A 20,732-nucleotide genomic window follows, 5' to 3' on the forward strand; every position below is an offset into this window, starting at 1 on the left:
TTTATAAATACAATTATAGGAAAAGTAAGAGATAGCACATGTGAGTCCATAATGCTGGTTGTTTTTTTCACAGGGTCATTATCTGAATAGCTATGAGCTGTGGCTGACTCACAAGGCCCTTACTTTGGCATTTAAATTATTATATAAACTGGGGCTTAATATAACTGCACATCTCCGAGTGGTTTACTGAAGTGGGATGATAAAGGATTCTTACCTCATGTTATCACTGTAGGAGGGTTGCAGTGCTGAATGCCATCAGTGCTGTTTATCTGATGAAATCACCTTATTGTGGAACATTAGTGTATCATTTCTGAAGGGGAAGATGGTTCCTGGTTGTGAAGCAGGATCAAATGAAAACCACTAGATTTGATAGAATTAAAGGGTTTATAGTCTGAGTACGGATAATACAGCAAGAGCGCCACCAAGTGGGGATGACCGGAGGGCCGAGCAGCTGTAAAACCATAAAGAAAAATGGTCAGTGAGTCATAGTGTGGGACCATCACCAAATGCCAAAGTCACACACCTCCAAATGTGACTTGGAGTATAAATTTTTATTTTCATTTCAGATGCAAGTATATGAAACATGTTAGAGGATAAATATTTACAATAAAAGGTGCATAACACACAAAAGCAGGAAATGCAAACATTCAACAAAATTAATACGACAGGGGTACGGAGCGCTAGCAGTCTATCTGAAGGAACACTCGAAGAAGCTATGAATGATTGTCAACCAAAGAAAAAAAGACGAAATTCAGTGAAAATCCACACAACACATGTGCTCTAACCCTTTTCCAAATAAAAACCAAAGGCATTTATATTAAACTCTGAATGAGTGTAATGTTGCGTTGTCAGTGTGAGTTATGCTGGTGCGATGCAAAACTAATTAGCCTCACTTTAATGTGAGTTGACATTACCATTTTTCAAGAGGACACGGGGAACTTGCACTATTAGTATTGATCATCTAAAACAAACTGTATTGTACATCCAAATGCCTTGGACCTTGTGACACACTTTCTCCCCCCCCCCCCCACAGCTGAATAATATATACAAACTCCAACATCACCCAAACTATCAGCCCCACCAGTGAAATGTGTCATCTTTGTTCAAGACTCCTTATATTAATGTACAACTTTAATACTAACTGCAAGGTGTGGTATGAATCGAACTTAAGTCAATGCAGCTGCAGTGTTTATTTCAAAAAGTGTGGTATGAACTGTTACAATGAGCCCTGAGGAAATGCATTGATTTGAAGGTTTTTCTATTCTGACTCCATCTGAAATAAAAGCTACGCAGCAGAGGCATTTTCTAAGTATATATTAAACAACAGCCACAATGATCAGAGGACTTCTTCCCCACCCACGACGAGTAAAGCTGAATCACAAGCCTACAGTCACTGCAAGTCAGACCATACGGCTACCGTCACACCATTTTACATCTCCAAATCACATGGCTTGCAAGCTTAGGATACACAATGTGGGGCAGAGTGAGGCGATGGCACAACAGGATGTGAACTGTAGAGTCGCTAGTTCTGAGAGTTACGCAGTAGTGTTGATTATGCATGTTGCTGTTCAGTTTAATTTACTATTTTACATGAGCCGTTGTGGCGGTTGCAATGAAAAATAGAAACAAAGCACATTTCACAGTAGTATATATTTTTGTTTCCTTTTTGTCACTGTTTGTTAAATACATACATAGAACAAGACACATGGCTTCTACAATGAGGAAAATCTTGCTGGTGCCGTAAGTCGCAAACAAAAGAAAAAGAAAGCTGTTCCACCTTTGATGAGTTAAATGTTTTACTGATCAAACGGAAACATCAGCTCAAAGTGACATTGAAGCTAAGTGAGGCCTTTATTACATTATGGAGGATTAATGGGTCACAATCCAGAGTTCCATTCATGAGAGACCTCCACCAGCAAATAATATTCCTTCAACTCGGTTTGTTTTCCTGCCTTTCTTCCTCATGTATAATAACGTTAATTATCCTTCTGAAATCAGAAACTGCCTATCTATACCATTTACCCACACATTCATTATCATTCAACTGCTTCAGTCACAAAAAAAGGAGAAAGAAAAAAAGAAGCAGTCATCCAACTCAAACGGTCGATAAAGCTGAAAAAACAAACACTATAAAGCATTACATACTTTAAAAAGATAAGCCTATAACTCTGCAGGCATTTGCAAATGAGTTTCAATGAATGAACCTTTTCCAGAAGTGCTTCTTCGTGAGGATGTTCTCATTACTGACAGACTCCTCACTTTACTACCGGTTGTAGACGGACCATCCCCGCTGGACTCTGTATACTACGCAAAGTTGAAGGGTCCGAGGTGGGTTACGGGGGTCCAAGGCTGTCCAGAGGAGCACTGGGATAAAACCTTAATGCTTACAATAACAGGCCGAGAGGCCAGGGACAGAGGGAAAAAGGGCCAGAGCAAATGGTCCTGGAAATGCAAAGAGCTCCAGGGAACGTCATCCTTACTCGTGAAGAAAGTGTGCGCTATCAAAAGTAGATCTGCTTGGCATGTGAAGGGTTCTGCTCCATGGGGCAGTACGGACATTTCAACCTGAGGAAGAGAAACGGGAACAGGATGTTACAGTGTGTGGTTTGTTAAAAAGGATGATACTTCTTGTGTACTCTGATAAACACAAATCTAGTACACGTATCTGACCATTTTCAGTAATGAACAATTCGTTTTTGGATTGATAATCTAATTTAAAGAAAGCCATTGGTTTCCATTCATGTCACCACAGTATGTCAGGCTAAAAAAATAGTTTGCTTTTTTTCAGAGCCCCCACTGTTTTAACTGCAAAAAAATACAAGTAATCGTTCATGTTCGCTTTTCAGTTATAATATGATTTTCAGATATAATAGAAAAATAGCTCTCAATATCAATGCAATATCTATAGCAACAGTGCTTGTATGTTTTCCACTGGTTGATGACTTTAATTTATTCAGCACAAATAAGCATGTCAAATTAGTGAAATGCTTTGTTCAAAGATAATACTGTTCTGTTCCGATTTGATGTGAAGTGTCTTTAAGCATTAGGAAAAGCACTATACAAATCTCATGTATTATAATACATCACACATATCAAACAACCAGGCTGTATTGCTGACTTACTTCCCAGCGTTAGTCAGTTTGTTGAGGGCATCTCTGGAGATGACGTGGCCGCAGATGAGCTTCATGGGGGGGTTGCTTTCTGAGGTCTGCTGCCTGAGGATTGGGCAGGCGAACACAGAGTGGTACCAGCACTTCTTCCCCAGGTCAATTTCAATCTAAGGGAGCAGATAGGTGTGATCAGTTGAAAGGTGAATAAGAATGAAAAGGAGCAATAGATGCTCTTTAGAAATTCAGAGGGACTTACAGGCAGCTCATCTTTGTGCGTCCAGACTCCACTGCACTGTCTCTGCTCTATCACCTGCTTGATGTTCATCAGCACAGGCAAGGCCATACAGCCTGATGCAAAACTGCAGAGAAACAGACATGGCGGAGATTAATAAGTCTGACTGTGTTTGAAATCTTTTAATATCAATTTTGGTGAGTTTGTGTGTGTTGTTCATGGTTTTCTGACCTAACACTGAGAGGAGACTCTACAGAGAGGCCCAGTAAAGAGCAGGCATCCCTGGTGAAGATGTTACAGATCTCGGCCCACTGATTGGTCTCCAGCAGGCTGCGGTACGGAGAGTTATCAATGCCATGACGCAGGTACACCAGGCTGCCCATCAGGATCTGTATATCTGCAGGGACCAAAAGAACATGTGTGATAAACAATCAAATCAAAGTTTAAAAGAGAATTGTGTGATAAGACTCAGAGAAATCATATATATGCCTGAAGGTGAAGATGGGACTCTTCCTAAAAGAGTCAGAGACACAAATAATTTAAATCTTAGAAAAGGGACATATCATCAGAAACACAGTTTTGCATTCAACCCTAAAAACTGTGAAATTAGACAATTTGTTCATTTTTTTGTGAGCAGCTTCTTTTTGAAAAATGTTAGATTAAACAAGCTCAAATTTGGCGCCACTGCCTATGTCACATGCAGGCTCATTACAATATAGCACCCCCCAACTGAATTCCTCCAACAGCGGCTTGAGAACTACATTTGCAATTACCCTTGCAAGCAAATCAGAGCAGGTGCAAAAACTTTATTAAAAAAATTATGAAGTGTTTTTTTTTACATTAAAAGCATGTTAACATAATATGTCCCTTTTAAAAAAAACTGTGAAATACAAATCAAGTTGAGCATCGTTGTGCGTTTTTGCCAGGAATGTCACAACGATGATTGAGCAGATCAGCTAAACGAGCAGCATTAGATGCCGAGGCATGCTGTGTACCTCTCTGGTGCTGGGAGGCGAAGGGCTGGAAGTGCCGAGCATACTGCAGGGCCTCCATTTGGTTGCCTATTCCTCCACTGAGCAGGCTGATGAAGTACAGGCGGTGCAGCTTGAACTCTAGACTGCTGTTCAGGTCCAGGAGACGCTGCCGATTCGTCACGGCCCACCTAAAGAGGCACAGACATAGGTAAGAACAGTCAACTATGTTAGGTATATATAGATATATAGAATGAACAGCTCTTGGAAATGGTGTTCTTGCAATATTATTATAATCATTACATCAGTGTGGTAAAATAGTCTTAAAATGACAACAATATCAATAATCCTATGTATTTCTATGGCAATATATTGTGCAACAAAAGTAGGTAACCTGACAGGCCTAGATGACAGAGAACAAAATGAAAAGAAAAACGAAAACATACTCCAGTGCCGGCCTGAGGTCCTGCATCCTTAGAGCCTCAAGGATTCTGTTCAGCTCCAGGAAAGGCTGCTTCATACTCATATCTATAACTACACCAGACTCCTAGAAACAGACAAGGGTAAATGTGACTTATCAAGAATTGTTACATTTATTATCCAGCCACAAATCAAGGATTAAAGTACATTTGAAGCCTTATGGTTTTTCTTAAATTAAATTGTATTCAGGCTGTGTTTACATAAAACATGTTGAAGGCACTCGGCACCTACCTGGCAAAGATCCTCTGCTACACTCAGCATCCCTTGTCTGTACAGGTGCTCCACAATCGTCTCACTCAGGTATTTCTGTCTCTCAGGGGTGTCCCACACCGTCTCTGCCACCACAGCACTGATCTCTGCATCAAAATTCTGCAGAGAACAATATAAAAAAGTAAGTACATGCTTAAGAAATCAAATAAAACGTTAAAGAAAGGTGCTACCTGTCCTTACCCTGTCAATGGCTTTGCCCACTTTTGACACACTGCCATGGATATCCTTATGTCGCGATGCTAGCATCTGCACTGTTTCTTTGATATTCTTACAACACTGTGCCATAGTCTGAGATAGGACTGATAGGTCTGCATCTTGTACTCCTGCAAAAGAGAAAAAGGAAAAGTCTCAACTCTGCATGTCGATAACAATAGAGCTTGGAAAAAGCATCACTATTAAAGCACTATTTTCATCCATATATAAAGATATTAAAACAGGTATGATAAGATTACTATGTTAGACTTAAATATTAAATAGTATCGCTTTGTGGTGTTCAGTCACCTTGTGCTCATCAGTTTTACTTACCAAAAGCAACTAGTTGTCCTCGTATCTCACACACGCTGCGCAGGAGCTCGTCTAGCCTCTCCTCCGACTGGTGGCCGTACATCACGAAGCGATGAAGCACTTTCTCCAGCTCCCGCTCAACACACGCACACTGTTCCATGATTCAGACTGGAACACTCACACACACAACGACACCTAGATTTAAAAGAAAAAAACAGGTCAACGGCAAAGAACAGGTCAAGCCAGTTAACTAGTTATTTAGCCTTCTTAGAACTGATTTCTTTTTAGGCAAGTACCAGTCCAGATATGAGAACATTTGATAACATTTACATAAATAAAAAAGAAAAAAAAGAATACTAATTTTGTAAAGCCCAAGTCTAAATAAAAATATTTCTAAAGCATGTTTTTAAAGAATTGTGACCAAGACACCAGGGCGTGACCCTTTAATGATGAGAAACAATCTTGTCAGTCCACAGTTTTGGCAACAATGTTTTTTAAACTAGCTCAACAGACATGACAATGGTGAAAGAATAGCCCAGCTGATGTATTTGTCAAGCTCAAATAATGAATGTTGCTGTTGTTGCTGCAGTTGAATCAATCTTAAAGAAAATCCTGCCAAAAATTCAATGTCACAAACCAGTTGCCTGTAGTATTTGACAGACCTGATCATACTGACAACACCATGATTTTCTCACAGCTGTCTCTTGACACTAAAAGGTTTTAAATAGAAATTCGACAGTTGGTAGGCACTAGATATTATTTATTATCAGGAGATAGATGCGAATCGTCCCAATACTGCCCTCATTAAAAGTGTGGCCTGGTATAACTCTGCTAACAACTAGCAAGGCCTTAAACATGTTAAATACAGGCACACTGTGTACTCTGCGGCCTGGTGTTTACTAACGTCAGTCACCAGCGTCTCAACCCCACAAAAGTGTCTTTTAATCCTATAAAGACAGTGTTTATCAGCCATTACTTTTGGGAATCTCGTCTGCATTCAGATAGATTTACCTTCTTATTAGAGAAAATCCCCGATAGGTGTAGCTTTGCTGTAGCTCACCGTTTATAAGCTGAATATAGAAAATGTCCACCTAGCAGTTCACGTCATAGAGCTAACCAACATAAACGCAAGTTATATTTCCTATTTTAATTCCAACATAACATTTCACATTTGTAATACTCACTAACAATGATTTACGCAAAGTGTCACACGTTTCCAACCAAGTATTTTGATGAGATGCGGTAAATAAGAAAAGAAGGCTGCCGCAGAGCTAACATAAACAAACGGTGGCTGGCTAGCTAAAAAAGCTCGCCATTGCTAGCAGCTAAACAGCTAGTTGATGCTAGCCCGCTGCTGACTGACAAGGCCCAACTTATTTCAGGAGAGAATGACAACCCGCTTGTCTACAACATTGTGTACTATCCGATCTCTTAAAACATCTACCGCCTTTGAACAAAATGATATGATGTGCCTGAATAAAAGCCACTCACCTATCCTGCTAATTAGTTAGCAAACATTAGCGTTAGCCACTTGCCTGTTATGGCAACACTTCACCAGCAGTTGTAAATGCGGATCTTCCTGTGTCGCATTCTGCCTAAACTGGACATTTCACAATAAAAGTCCTTTTCTCTGCGACATCAAACAAACCGTAGCGTACAAAAATGAGTTTCACTCATGTTTCACTATATGATTTTCCTCTTGCACATCAAGCTGTCACAACTAATACTTTCAAGGTCTGCAGAGAAAGGAGTTTATGCATCATCACGTAACGTATTTCATTTGAATGTTATAGCTGGTCACAGTAGCTCTAATTTGAAATATGAGTTAATGGTAGCAATGCATTATATTTTTCAATCATATGTTATGTATCTAAAATCTTCATCCACAAAAATAACCTGTAAGCCGTATCTGATTTTATTTTATTCTATCTGATAGTATACCAGCTCCACAAATCATGTAAAACCCAGATTTGGCACAAAAAAGGGGGAATACACGTTTCGCAATTATGCCACATCAAGGTGGAACGCTCTTCTCACAACTGTAAAGGAAAGTAAAACTATACTTACCTTCAAAACCTCTCTTAAAGAGCACCTTAGGGGGAGAGCATTGCAAAACTGGCCCCGGTAATGGTACAAATCTCAACCTGTCGTACAATGGACAGCTTCCCCCCCCATCTATGTATATACTCGCATTTTAGACTCTGTTACTAACTGTATATCTGTAGACTTGGTATGTCTTAAATGTCCGGTTAGGATGTATTAGAACGAAATCTAAAATGAAAATTGTAAATAAGCCATCTGTATGTAAAAAACCACCTGTCTGTAAATTGTAAATAAGCCATCTGTATGTCAAATATGTCTTATATGTCTTAAATGATATGATGAATTGGAAATGGGGGACCCTGATGTAAACAAGACGAAAGTCTTTCTCTGGTCTGCATCCCCTTAACAATTGTATGTTTTGAGCTGTACTGTACTGTACCCAATATACAAGCTGTTAATAAACTTTTCAATCAATTCAATCAATCAAACCACGAGTACTTTGTGCTTATCACGAATGTGATAAGATGTAAACATCATTTTTTTCATTATAGATGAATCTGCTCCTCGTTTTTTCGATCAATTATGTACAAAGTGAGAAATTCCCTTACAGTTGGTGTCACCCTCAAATATATTATTATGTGTCCAAATCTCATAATTATCCATGTTGCTTATCATTTTAGATAGGAAGTAAAATCAAGTGTCATACCACCACTGAATATTAGCGGCTTGTATAGAGCTTGACCTTAACTAACTAGGTCAGTTTAAAAAAGACAGATTTGAAATGTGATCTTGTGTTTACATTCTTACTGTCATTAATACTAGCACCTAAATTATAATAATCATGAGACTGAACCTTTGTTTAGTATCATATCCTAGAGATAGAACACAACCGGGAAAAGTAGCATGAATGAATTTAGAAATGAAGTCAGTTGTATTTATCTTTCAACAGGATTTGCTGTACCAGACTGCATTTGAGATTTGCTCAATATGTGGATTAACATCAACCTCTCCCCAGCCAATCCCCCTTCATTTAGAAGCTTCTTGTAAAATTGCTTATAGATACCCACACATCATATTGTTTAGGCATTGCTTAATAGTGTGTTGCATTGCTGAGGGTGGGTAAGGTCTTTGGACTTGAGTGGGCTGGTGTGACTAATCTATCAGTGATGTAGACTAAAGCTCCCATAACTGAGGTGCTCATCATTCTTTCCCTCTGAGTCCTCCTGCGGTCTACAGTGCTGCCATAACCTCAGAGTTTCAATTATATCAACACTTCAATGCACTCTAGATCACACTATCTCACTCCCACCACTCACATGTTGCCTGGTGTCCTCTCTAACCTTTAAAAACATTATTGTTCTGAACGATCAAGTTTTACACATTCACTCTGTGTCATTCCAGTAATATCTGTTTTTGTATGACACATAATGAAATAGTGTATGCCAGTTTACTGTATGAGATGTAATCATATCCAACCTCTTTTTAGTGCCTGTGAAGAGTTCAGAGGGATCATGATTCATGTTTGTCATGCCATTAGAGCCTCTAATGAAATATGAAATAATTTACAGGATATACCTGTAAGGTAATCTAGAGTCTATAAACATTAGTCTATTAAAAATAATAGAGTTCATACAAAATTAATGATGCAAAAAAAGATATATAGCGGTTGCAAAGCTCTATGAGTAGAGTAAACTCCATGGTCAGGGACTCAGTGATTATTTTGGCTATAGGAACATTAATGATGTGTACAAAAGATATAATGGACCCTCATTCTAAGTTTTATGCAATATTTAGTCAGGGAGGATGTAATTAAAGGTTTTCCATTGGCTTGCCCTGAATGACTTAATGACTGAGAATGAATGGTATAATCTCATGATGAATTAGGTTAGGGACAGAAGGCTTATCAAAACTCCCTACATACACAGACACCCAGACTGTTGCTAAGAAGGTATGAGTTCTGTAGCAATGAGTACAGTAGAATAACATGATCCCCTTTGATCAAATATTTGGTAGTGAGTGACAGAAAAGCTTTACAGTGAGCCTGAAACTTACATTTTAATTGGCTGAAGTGATTCCTGGAACATAAAAATCCAGATATGAAAAGGAAAAACATGAACTACATCATTGTGAGAGTACCTTAACAAGTGTTGTTGCACAGGAGTTCTGCATGTGAGCTGTCAAAGTTGGGTGGTCTATGTTAACCTTTGACCTGTTGTACCCCAGCTACACATTACAGTACTATTCACACACACACGCACACACAGAGACACACAAAAACATAAAACATTAAAAACACCTTCAATTGTAAGCATAATCTCATAAGCAGAGGTTATGTGGACATTGTGTGGGCTGTACTTCGAGGTTTGTTTTCCCCCTTTCTTTCCCCTCCAGCATTCCCAGGCTGAAGCTATGGCTATCTGGCCCTGATAGTATGGGTTTATATATAGAGGAGCCCTGTGACTGATCTGGCTGTAAGTGTCAGATTCCAGGCACACTCATCCGTCCTGGCTGGATCAGCACCTGCTGCTAACTATAAACCCACCCACCCCCAGCGCCGCCCCCTAGCCCAGATCACACAGGAAAGCCAATGTCCAACCAAACCCCAGCTTGGAAAAGAAAAAAGATCCAGGTTGGACACTGTAAAAAATGTCCCCGAGGCCAGCTAAGAGGGGACAGGGGAGGGGCAGAAATAGAGATGGAAGCATTAGAGGATGTAATGGGTCTGAGCGAGATGCCCCTCTTTGCTTTTTCTATTCAAGTCTGATGGCAGTGTCTTTTACATTCTGAGCTTGTCTAGCCAGGGTGGCTCTGCCAGACTGGACTGTACGAGCCGCTCTGTCCTGGATTCACCATGTGCACAGTGGTCTCGTAAACGTGGAATGTGATTTTGATTTTGAGAGAGGGTTTTGTGGATGAGGGGCAGATATTGCAACACAGAGGAACTCCATGCCCTCGGGAAAGCCTAATCACTGGCCAAGGTACAGTACCAATCATTTCGTCTTTCTCCCCTTGCATGCGGAGCATTCAGTCCTACACAAAGCCATGTGAAGAGTTTAGAGAAAGGGCATGTATTTGGCAGAGCTAATTTTCTACTTACTGTATGTGGAAAAATGTAATTCAAAAAAAGTTTCACATCAAATATAATGTATTGATGAAATCTTGTTAATGTTTAAGCACATGTAAAGATACACATACTTTCTGGTATTAACTGAATGTTTTGGAAAACTTAAAGCGAGTTTTTGTATTGTGTTGTTGTGATCATTTCAATAGTGCTTTTAAGGGCATCGTGACAGTGTTATATTTTTGTCCTGATCCCCTTTTGGAAGTTTGAAATGCTCTGTAATATTCTCAGAACATTTATTTATTCATTATTTAATCTAAATGTGCTGTTTGCAAGGTAACAAACAGGAGAAATGCACAGTTTAGTCTCTATATTTCCTATAAATAGGCTTTTGCCACTCATTGATTTTCAACAGTGTAACTGGTGATATAAATGAATGAGCTACACACCCTCCAGGTTACCATATCTTATTTCCAGTCCAGGAACAGAGCCCAGAGCAGGCAAGAGGAGCAAACTGGACTGGCCACAGTGAGAATTTGGAGTTTGTGGACGAGCAATGGACAGCTGGACTCTACAGGGGGACAGCTACTCCTTCCTGCGCAGTGCACCCCATCGTAACTTTTCCCTGTGTCATCGTGACGGCACCCCAAACCACGTTGAAATCTTTGACATCATCAACGTCCCTCAGCGCAGTGCCATTTCAGAGACAACCTGCCTTTGTGACATATTTGGAGACGACTGTGAGTCAGCCTCCCTCTCAAGCAGCCCTGCTGCAGGAGCTTTTATCATTTCCCAAAGGGAGGTGGACGGGACAGCTGCTGCATCACCTCTGGTGGATGATCTGAACGACTCAGGCTCCTACCACACTGCACCGGGCTCTAGTGAAGGAGAGGAGGGCTTTGAAGATTCAAGAGAAAGGTTTAACAGCCCCTTGTTGCAGGGCGAGTCTTCAGAGAGCAGGCAGTTCGAGGGCCAGAAAATAAGCTCAGGACATTCAGACGTTTCGGAGAAAAGTGGCCCAAATTTTGAAACAGAAAGCAAATCTCCAGCACTTCAGCTTGGTACAGATTGCCCATTACCTGAAGTCCTAAATAGTGGTGAGAGGACCCCCTCTTCTGGACAAAACAGCCCCTATACCCTCAGTACAGAAGGACGAGCATTATCCTTGTCTTCTTCCCCAGTTGAAAAGAGATGTTCACCCTCCTCCCCTGGTGCTAGAGAATCTGAACCAAGGACAACCACTCCAACTGTCAAAGATAGACATAACAGTCCCTCCTCTGAACCTCTGAACTGTGTCAGCTCTTCCCCCTCTGAATCAGTGAACACACAACCGTTAACTGAGTTGAGAGCAGCACAAGGCTCTCCAGAGTCAAGGAATATTTACTATAATCAACACAGCAGTCCCTCACCTGAGCCCACATCCAAAGATTCTTTTCAAGATTTGACAGAATCTGCTTTTGAAACTCGAGCCACGCTTTCATCTCCTTTACATTCATCCAGTAGTAGAGAGTTATTATCCCAGTCTAGAGAAACACTGGCCTCTCCTGAGCTGAATAATAGACCCTACTCCCCTGAGACTCGAGCCTCATCACCTTTTTCTGAGCTAAGAGGGAGGGTATCCCTGCCTGATCTCCTCAGCAGAGGCTCCACACCCGATATTGAAGAATCTCCCTACACCCCTGAGCTGATCTCAGATCCTTCTCCTCCAGAAAGAGACACTGTGACTACTCCTGAGAGCCAAGATACAAAGTTTACTCCTGAAATTGTAAGTACTGTGTCTACACCTGGCCCACAATACACACCGCCATCACCTGTCATTTCAATATCAACATCTCCTGAAATTGTGGAGAACAGTGTCTCACCTGAATTAAGACACATAGCTCCCTCTCCTGGACTGCTCAGTGTAGCTTCTTCTGGGACAAGAACTCCGTCTCCCAGCCTCTCACATAAAATAGAGCACATTTCAACACATTCTGAAAGCAGTACCCAGGTGTCTTCACCTGTGGTAAGTCACAGTTTATCTCCTTCACCGGAAGTTAAAAGCAACAACTCTCCCATTGAGCACAGAGACACTGCTCCTTCACCTGAAATCAGGATTACAGCATCCTCACCTGAGGTCAGTAGGAGAGAGTGGCCTTCTGAGGCGGAGACAACATTTACGTCTCCTTTCCTAGAGCTTCACCCTGACTCAGCCTCACCAACAAGTGGCACTTCGTCCCCTCATATCACAGGGATTTCTTACTCTGTTGTCCAGCCAGAGGACAGGGACACTTCCCCATTTGCTGAACTCTTTGGCCTCTCCACCCCTGAGCCTGATAGGACACTTGAGTACCCTGAAGTAAAGAGCCCTACCCCAAGCAGAGACAGTATTCAGAGCAGTATAGCAGAGTCCACTGGTACACCAAGAGGCTCCCCTCACAAATTGGCCCTCACAAACTCTGTCCTGCAGCCTGAAAAAACGTTGTCAAACCAACCCAGGTATCTTACACCTTCACCTCAGCCAAAACATCACACTCCCTCCCCTGAGCCAAGATATCCTACTGCTTCATCGGACAAGTCTCAAAGTCCCTCATCTCAGCATAGGAGTAGAGATCCATCACCTGTTGTCCTATCTCCTGAGCATTCACCAGCAACCCTCTCCACTGGGTGCAGCCCTCACTACACACTACCTACTCCTCCTCTAAGAAATACACCTGAGGTTGAGGAGAATAACACATCGGTTGATATTATAACACAATATCCCACACATTTGGAAAACAAGAGTGTGTCACCCTTATTTGAATTAGAAAGGGGAGACATATCAGTTGTAGCTGAAATCAAGAGCAGTTCGCCAGTGCAGTCAACTTTATCCCCTTCACCTTTCTTAGCTGAGGAAAAGGTAGACAGTTCACTGAAAAAACAAAGCACTGAGAGAGAGGCAACACCAAAAGAAGATAACCTTCAGGAAAACTCAGGTTTAGCTTATTTTCCTGAGGAAAAACTAACCATTAGCCCCAGCTTAGAAAGAAAGAAAGAAGTCACTTTTATCAATCCCCCCACTGAAATCAAGTGTCCCTCCCCTAATCTTCTAGTCTCTAAAGTTGGGAGTCCAAGTATTCCCCTTGTCTACAGGGCTTCATCCAACTCAGAGGAAAACTCACAGCCTCAATTCAATACTTATTCCCCAACTTCTGAAAGCAGCTGCTCAATAAAATCATCTTGTACACCTGAGCCTGCGAGAAGAGGGCTGTCAACCAAAGTTGGACGTGAAAACAGAGAGAGGATAACAGAGGACATGGCCCACCATGTAAACAGAAGGCGGACTCCATCTCCGCCAATTACCAGGTTTACACCTGTCCATATTATAGCCCCTGAGAAACCATACAGACAGTGGCAGAACAGAAGCCATAGCCCCTCTCAGGCTGTAGCATCTTCACCAAGTGGTCATTTAAAGAAAGCGGTGACAAATAGGGAAAGCCCCAATACTGCCCATGTTGACAATAATAGCCAGGCTCACTGGGTCAGGCAAGGAAGGCAATTGGAGATGGAGAGGGAGAGGGAAATGCAGCTGGAGGACGATAGGGACTTAGAAAGGGAGAGGCAAATGGATAGAGAGAGGAAAAAGAGGGAGGAGCTGGTTCCTGAAAAGGGGAAGGGTTGGCAGGGGGACGCCAGTTACAGAGGGGAACAGGTTGAGCTGTCATTCAATGCCAGGAATAGAAAAGGGCCTGCGAGTCGCAGCGCAGCTCCCACAAGCAGAGAGACTCGCCAGGGACTGCCAACAGTGCATTCCTATTCAGAGAGCTTGCTTGCCACCAGACAGCTACAGCAACAACAGAGTCTGCTCAGACTTGCCTCCCAACAAGACACCAGGGGTGGTGGTACCAGCAGACGCCTTCAACCTTCAGCACCCCACAACAAGAACAGTGTTCCAGGACGCAGGGCTGCAAACAGGCCCGGACGTAGTTCCAGCTCCAGTATGGGAAGTGAGCTTGATGATGCAGACAATGAGGTGAAGTGGATTTCAGACTTGGCTTTCAGCAGCCTGTCAAGCTCTGAGATGGATTACCTTGACATGTACAACTCTAGCCACCGTTCATCCACCAACATTTCTCAACCGTCCACACAGGAGAGCCCAGCTGGGGTCAATTCCTCCTGGCCGGCATATGCTGACTTCAGGGGTTCTGCTCCCAAGCTGGACAACGAAGAACTCTTTCTGCAACAACCATCTGCATACTACACAGAGGGCCTCAATCAGTCAAGGCACTCTGAGATGGGTAACTATGAGTGCGTAGATGTGGCCGTGGAAAGACAGGACTCCAGGAGGGTGAGAAGGGGAGTGCCAAAGAGACAGATCCAGCTGAAGAAAAGGAATCATGCAGAAGGGAAGCAGGATGAGAGCAGTGAAAATAGCAGTCCTGTGTTACCAGGGATGGTGGAAAGCCCCTCTCTAGAGGGTCATTCCAGAGAGACATTCATTAGACAACACAGTACACCAGCAGCAATGCAAGAATGCTACCCTTCTGAGCCAAGCCCTGAGCCCACTCAACAAAATGACAGAAGATCCAAACTCAAGAAATCTGCGTCTCTGGATGAAACATTCACCAAAACCAAGATAGCCACTTGTCTTATCAAAAGTGTGTTATCCAAGAAGATGCAGAGTGTTGAGAGACATTCTGATGAGCAGGCAGGAGAAGAAGAAAGCCCTGCTTTTGAGGTAAATAACCCAGCAACAGAATGTGCAGTGGCACCACTCAAAGAGTCCCCAAAACCTAATCTGAGTTCCAGTCTTCAATCAGAGTATATATCTGAGGGTCCTCCTGTGAGAAGAGAACCAAACAATGAGGATAGAGCTAAACCAACACAAAACTTTGGAGGGAGATCGAGTAACAGGCCAAGTTCATCCAGCAGCAGTCGAAGTGTTAACTTTTCACATTCTGAGAGTGAAGATGCTGATTCTCAAAGCAGGAATCCAACCTCACTGAAATCTGAAATAAGATCAGAATTGAAAGTGCCATTGCAGTCAAGAACTGGAGTGAAACGAGCAGATGAAAGTAAAACATGGGACGGAACGGAGGATGGTGAAACAGTAGCTCATTCTGCCACTGGAGCCAGCAGCACGCAGGCCAGGGTGACAAACAGAGACCAGGAATGTGTAAACAAAGAGGACCATAAACAACTTCAACAGGCTGCCAAGGGCTCCTACATGTCACAAACACAGGAGATTACACTCAAAGCCGTGGAAAAAAAGAAAACCTCCCTTAATGTCTGTCTCACACCTGAGGCAGAAATCAGACCTTGGGCTTCTTCCCCAGATATAAAAGAGGGTAGTCTAGACACTAGTGTAGACGAGAAATCAGAAGAGGAAGAAGAAAATGGGATTAATAAAGTTAAGGTCCCCATTCACAAAGTTAGAGATGTGAGGCGGCTTGTAAAAAATACATATAACCTTTCCTTCAAGGCAACTAGTGCTGTATTGCCATCAAATGGGGTTGAGGAAAGGATGGACATTTTAAATGAGGAAAGAAAGGAACAAATTCAAGAGGACAGGAGGGAAGCGATAATTGCACAGAGAGAGAGAGAGGCAAGAGAGGAGATAAAGAGGGGGAAGAGGATGGAGGAACAGAAAGAGGACGCAAAAGATCTAAAGCTGCCAACCTTATCTCCACCTCTTCAGAGGAAAGGAAGCCCTCTCGCTCGTCCACAGCCAATGCAAATACAATACAAAGCTGTTTGCTGGAAAGAAGGCAAACATAAAATACCATGTGGCAAGGACGACTCAGAGAATCAATGTGACAAACCAGATGCTTCTCAAGAGCTCATCGCAAAGGTAAGCAGACAATCCCCTTCGAATGCTAACACAAAAATGTACACCACAGAAAATAAAGTAATTGCAAAGCCATGTCAACATGGTCCAAACATGGCAGAAGCAACACAAGAGACTATGACACAAATCCATAAAGTGCAAGGGGATGAGAACAAACCTGCGATGGTTAGAACAGACAGGAAACCTCCCATGCTCGGGAGCCTCCCCAAAATGGCCAGTAAGGAGAGAGAGGTTTCCACTGCTGTAGTATTAATAAGGGATGGATCCAGCCAAACCAAAACATCTGCATCTCCAGCTGGGGAAGAGAAGCCCACGCCGCTCCAAGCCCCAGCTGCTTCACTTTCACCTGGGCCCGCTAACACAGGTAGCAGTGGGCACTCAGTTTCCATGTTATTAAAGGAAAAAGGCTTCCATGCTGACATTGGAGCAGTAGTGGGTGACAACCAGAATGCACCTGGAGATAAAGGGGTTCCCCGTAAGCATGTGAACAGCCTAGAGGTCCCTCTTCAGACCACCGCTCCTTCAGATGGTGGTCGGATCGAGTCTCATAGAGAGAGGACGTTCTCCTCCTCATCAACCACATCTGGGCCCTCAGTAGAATCTGACAACACAGACACAATTACAAGAACCAGAGAAAATGAGATAATAAGCAGTAAGCCTATGGTGAAAGACACTGCAAAGCAAAAAACTGCTCCTCCATTGAGGAATATGCAGGAGCAAACATCTCCCGCCAAAGCAAAGGAACATGGAGATTTTGAAGCAGTGAAAAGACAAGATCCAACTTTCCCCCCAAGGTCACCTGGAGTAAGAAGATTTAGACCGCAACCAATTGAGGTTAAGTCCCTGTCTAAAGAAACACAGAAACAAGAGACGCCCACAAACTCTACAGGAAACAGCAGGCCTCAAGCCATTGAAGTTAAATCTATAGCTAAAAATTCTCAAAAGCCAGTGGTGCCTCCAAAACCAAGCTGCAAGTTTATACCTGCAGATTTAGGAGCAATGCCAAATCAAGCACAGAGACCATCAGTAACAACCTCTACTGTCAAACCATATGGCGAGGAGAGGCCTCAAACAATTGTTGTGTCCTCACCAACAATCTATAGAAAGATATCCAATGACTCAACATCAACATCAAACTATTCGAGAAAACTTGCTGTGTCTGCAGTTTCCAGCCTCAAACCTCCACCTTGCAAAGCAACAGCAACCACCATCTCCAATCCCTCAAACCCGTCAACAACCACATCCGAGACAGAGGCATCCAACGACAAAGGTCAGCAGCAAAAGCCAGGGGCGTTGCCTCAGAACTCTAGATATACGCAAAGACCGACAACATTTGCTACAGCTCCAATATCAGCCACAGGGCCAGTTTTAACCTCAGGTCCAGGTCCAGTGTCTGACCCACAAGTTAACCCTGTCAATGTCCGTGACTCAGCTGGAGCCAACCAGCCAACACAGCCAGCTGTTATGGAGCCAGAAAGCCAACCCCAGTATCCCAGGACGGCATACCCTAATGAACAATCTATGCCAGTAACTTCAAACAATACAAAATATCCCGCTGCTGGTTCAACACAAGTGCCAGGATACATGCACCAGCCGTACCGCAGATCGCTGTCCAGAGAGCGCTCCCAATGGACAGATGACCTGCGTTTTTATGCCTCAGATGACCCGCCAAGCTACGATGAAAGAGAGAGCTTCAGTCCCCTCTTGCTCCCAGATCTGACAGCAAAGAGGTCAAATCGCTATCAGCCCGCCTCCCGCCCCCCTCCCTGCTCCTGCACAGCTGGCTGCCCTTCCCACCCTGGTCTCACCTCTTCTCACCATCACCACAGCCCCCATACCCACACTCCTCCAGCTGCTCCACACTCTCCAGGCCAGGCACTACCTTACCAAGTGGCTCAGCCTCCGCCCCGCCCCCATCAGTGCAGACCTGACCCTCAGCAGATGAGCTACCAGCGCGGCTCTCCTAAAGCAAGTCCCCTTGGTCCAAGCCAGCCCCCCACCATGTACCAGCCTCTCCTCCAGCCTCCTCCTTGCCCACCCCATCCATCACTTATGCAGACCTGCCCTGCTGTGCCCACCCAGCATATTGACCCTCGAAGACCCCCTGTACACAGATCCCCTCAGCAACAGCCACCTGGCATGGCTGGGGCTCCTTACAGTGATCCTGGCCACAACCACTCTCCTGGCCTTCCTCCAATGGATCCCCAGTACATGTGTGGCAATCAAAGTCTGGGGCCTTCCTATGGGTCTGAATATGGGGGCGACAGCTCCAGTTTATACTCAGAGAGTAGCTATGGACAGACCCCTCGAAGAGTGCTCCTAGATCCTGAGACAGGGAAGTATTTTTACATTGAAGTGCCTGTACAGCCACTAAGGAAAATGTTGTTTGACCCTGAGACTGGCCAATATGTGGAAGTGCTCATCCCGCAGCAAGCAATGTCACATTCAGGCTTGTACCCCCCTTCAGCAGCCCCCTACACATCTCTCCACAACCCCAACATGTATGCTCCTGCTCCGCAGTACATGCCCTATGCAGCTCCTCCTCCCCAAGCCCACCCCCAGACACAGCCTCAGCCTCCCCGATATCCTGAAGCTGCATCAACAATGCACCCAGGGGGGCCTGGGGTCAGCTACAGAAATCCCTCCGGCCAGGGGCCCAAGCCAGAGCCCCAGAACCATCCACCACTTGACCAGAGCTACCTGGAGAGTATGTATTATGTCCCCACAGGGATGAATGCAAGTCCCAATCCCACCCCACCAGACTATTACCACAAACATCCCCCCAACCTACCCCCAACAGGAGGGAAAAGGTCCTGAAATAGAGGACAGAGGCCGCCTTCCTGGAGCCTGTTGGTTTTAAATACACAGTGTATAAAGGGGGGTGTCAAATGTTAGCCTGTAATGTTATTTGAGTTTTCACATTGCAACTGAAGATATTAATTATTTTGTTGTTGTGTATTTGCTGCTGCTTGTTCTGTGCTAGGCTGTTTGAATAGCACAAGATATATCATTCTTGAGTTTATAGTTTTGAAAACAAGAAAGTTAGCCTTTTCTATGAGGTGTTCTCAAGATTATTACATTTAAAATGATATTTACACTTTTTGTCACTTTTGATACATAACATCACTGGTAATGCAATGGCACTACACATCATGTTGTTAACTGATTTACTGATGTGTTATCTTTAACAGAAACATCTAAAAAAACAGTTTTAAAAGAACCTAATATTTATGTTGTTATTGTGTTTTTTGGATGATTGAGTTTGTGCACCTGATGTCTGCAATGAAAATGCCAATAAATGTTGTCACATAAGAAATGTTATGACACTTTTTTATTGATTTTGTTCTATTCCTTCATACACTAATATGTAGGTAATGCTACAAATGTAAATGTAAATTTATGTAGCTTTCATGGTACAGTTTTACAGTCTTCAAATATGTAATCAAACTCACAAACTTTATTAGAGAGTTCATTGTTTTTCAGATAAACAATGCAATCTTCAGTGGGGGAGATGGCTAAATTGCAAATAGGTGACTCTTAATGAGAATAGTGTCTCATGGGCTATGTGGACAGACACCATTCAATACACTAAAATTACACATCTGCAATATGAAAAAGGCAACAATGTGGGGTTTCTATATATGAGTTCAACAAGCTATTCATATGTATACTTCAAACTAGACCAACAGATACAGAGACTTTAGTGATAAAGGAGAAAGTCATTGCTGAATATTTACACAATAATGTATCAAATGTTAGCCAGTTGCTGCTTTGAAACCAGCTTTGCAAAAATGTTCCTTTTTTAGCTGCATCCCTTAGATGTTTCGCCCTTGGCCTTTAGAGGGTGCTGTAACTTTAAACATTGTACAATAGCAAAAATTAACAATTTTTTAAAAATAAAACTTTATATTAATCAGTGATTTTGGTACTAATCCAGTATAATTTTGTCACCTAACAAAGGGTTTTGAAATCTTGTTAATTCTCCATAAGACAGAGAAAACATTAATTTTGCTCATAAAAGATGTGTCTGCTGTGAATTTGTAGCAGCATGTTGTACTATAAACCACTGGAGGGTGCCACAGACCGCCAGAGCAGCAGAGGAAGTCCTATCCTGAATGTAAATCTAAATCTGCTCACCTCTCGTGAGAAGAGCAAGTCACTGTAAACACAGTTTAATGATTTCCTAATCAAAACCCGAGCCTGGTAACTGAAACCAGAACCCAATTTGTTCGTCCAGAGGTACAAAAGTGTTCTC

General features: G+C 42.9%; 2 protein-coding genes across 4 annotated transcripts; one reads left to right on the plus strand and one right to left on the minus strand.

Annotated features, from left to right (window-relative positions):
• Nucleotides 1-532: 532 nt before the first annotated feature.
• On the minus strand, nucleotides 533-7,148 carry rmnd5b (required for meiotic nuclear division 5 homolog B). Of its 3 annotated transcripts, none has more exons than XM_034121221.1 (11): nucleotides 7,059-7,148; nucleotides 5,589-5,762; nucleotides 5,244-5,386; nucleotides 5,025-5,162; nucleotides 4,760-4,860; nucleotides 4,338-4,504; nucleotides 3,832-3,855; nucleotides 3,574-3,739; nucleotides 3,367-3,469; nucleotides 3,123-3,277; nucleotides 533-2,565 (listed from the first exon to the last, which is right to left on the minus strand). In XM_034121221.1, exons 2-11 carry the CDS (start codon nucleotides 5,725-5,727, stop codon nucleotides 2,502-2,504), a joined length of 1,200 nt encoding a protein of 399 aa, XP_033977112.1. In that variant the 5' UTR covers nucleotides 5,728-5,762; nucleotides 7,059-7,148; the 3' UTR covers nucleotides 533-2,501. The 3 variants fall into 3 exon arrangements, with proteins under 3 accessions (XP_033977112.1, XP_033977113.1, XP_033977114.1); XM_034121222.1 differs by having other exon boundaries at nucleotides 7,103-7,125; XM_034121223.1 differs by lacking the exon at nucleotides 3,832-3,855.
• Nucleotides 7,149-10,389: 3,241 nt separating this feature from the next.
• Nucleotides 10,390-19,793, plus strand: si:ch73-43g23.1 (serine/arginine repetitive matrix protein 2). Its single transcript, XM_034121224.1, has 2 exons — nucleotides 10,390-10,588; nucleotides 11,149-19,793. Exon 2 carries the CDS (start codon nucleotides 11,228-11,230, stop codon nucleotides 19,292-19,294), a length of 8,067 nt encoding a protein of 2,688 aa, XP_033977115.1. The 5' UTR covers nucleotides 10,390-10,588; nucleotides 11,149-11,227; the 3' UTR covers nucleotides 19,295-19,793.
• The last annotated feature ends 939 nt before the right edge of the window (nucleotides 19,794-20,732 follow it).

The sequence above is a fragment of the Trematomus bernacchii genome, unplaced genomic scaffold (assembly GCF_902827165.1).
Source record: "Trematomus bernacchii unplaced genomic scaffold, fTreBer1.1, whole genome shotgun sequence".
NCBI classification, from domain to species: domain Eukaryota; kingdom Metazoa; phylum Chordata; class Actinopteri; order Perciformes; family Nototheniidae; genus Trematomus; species Trematomus bernacchii.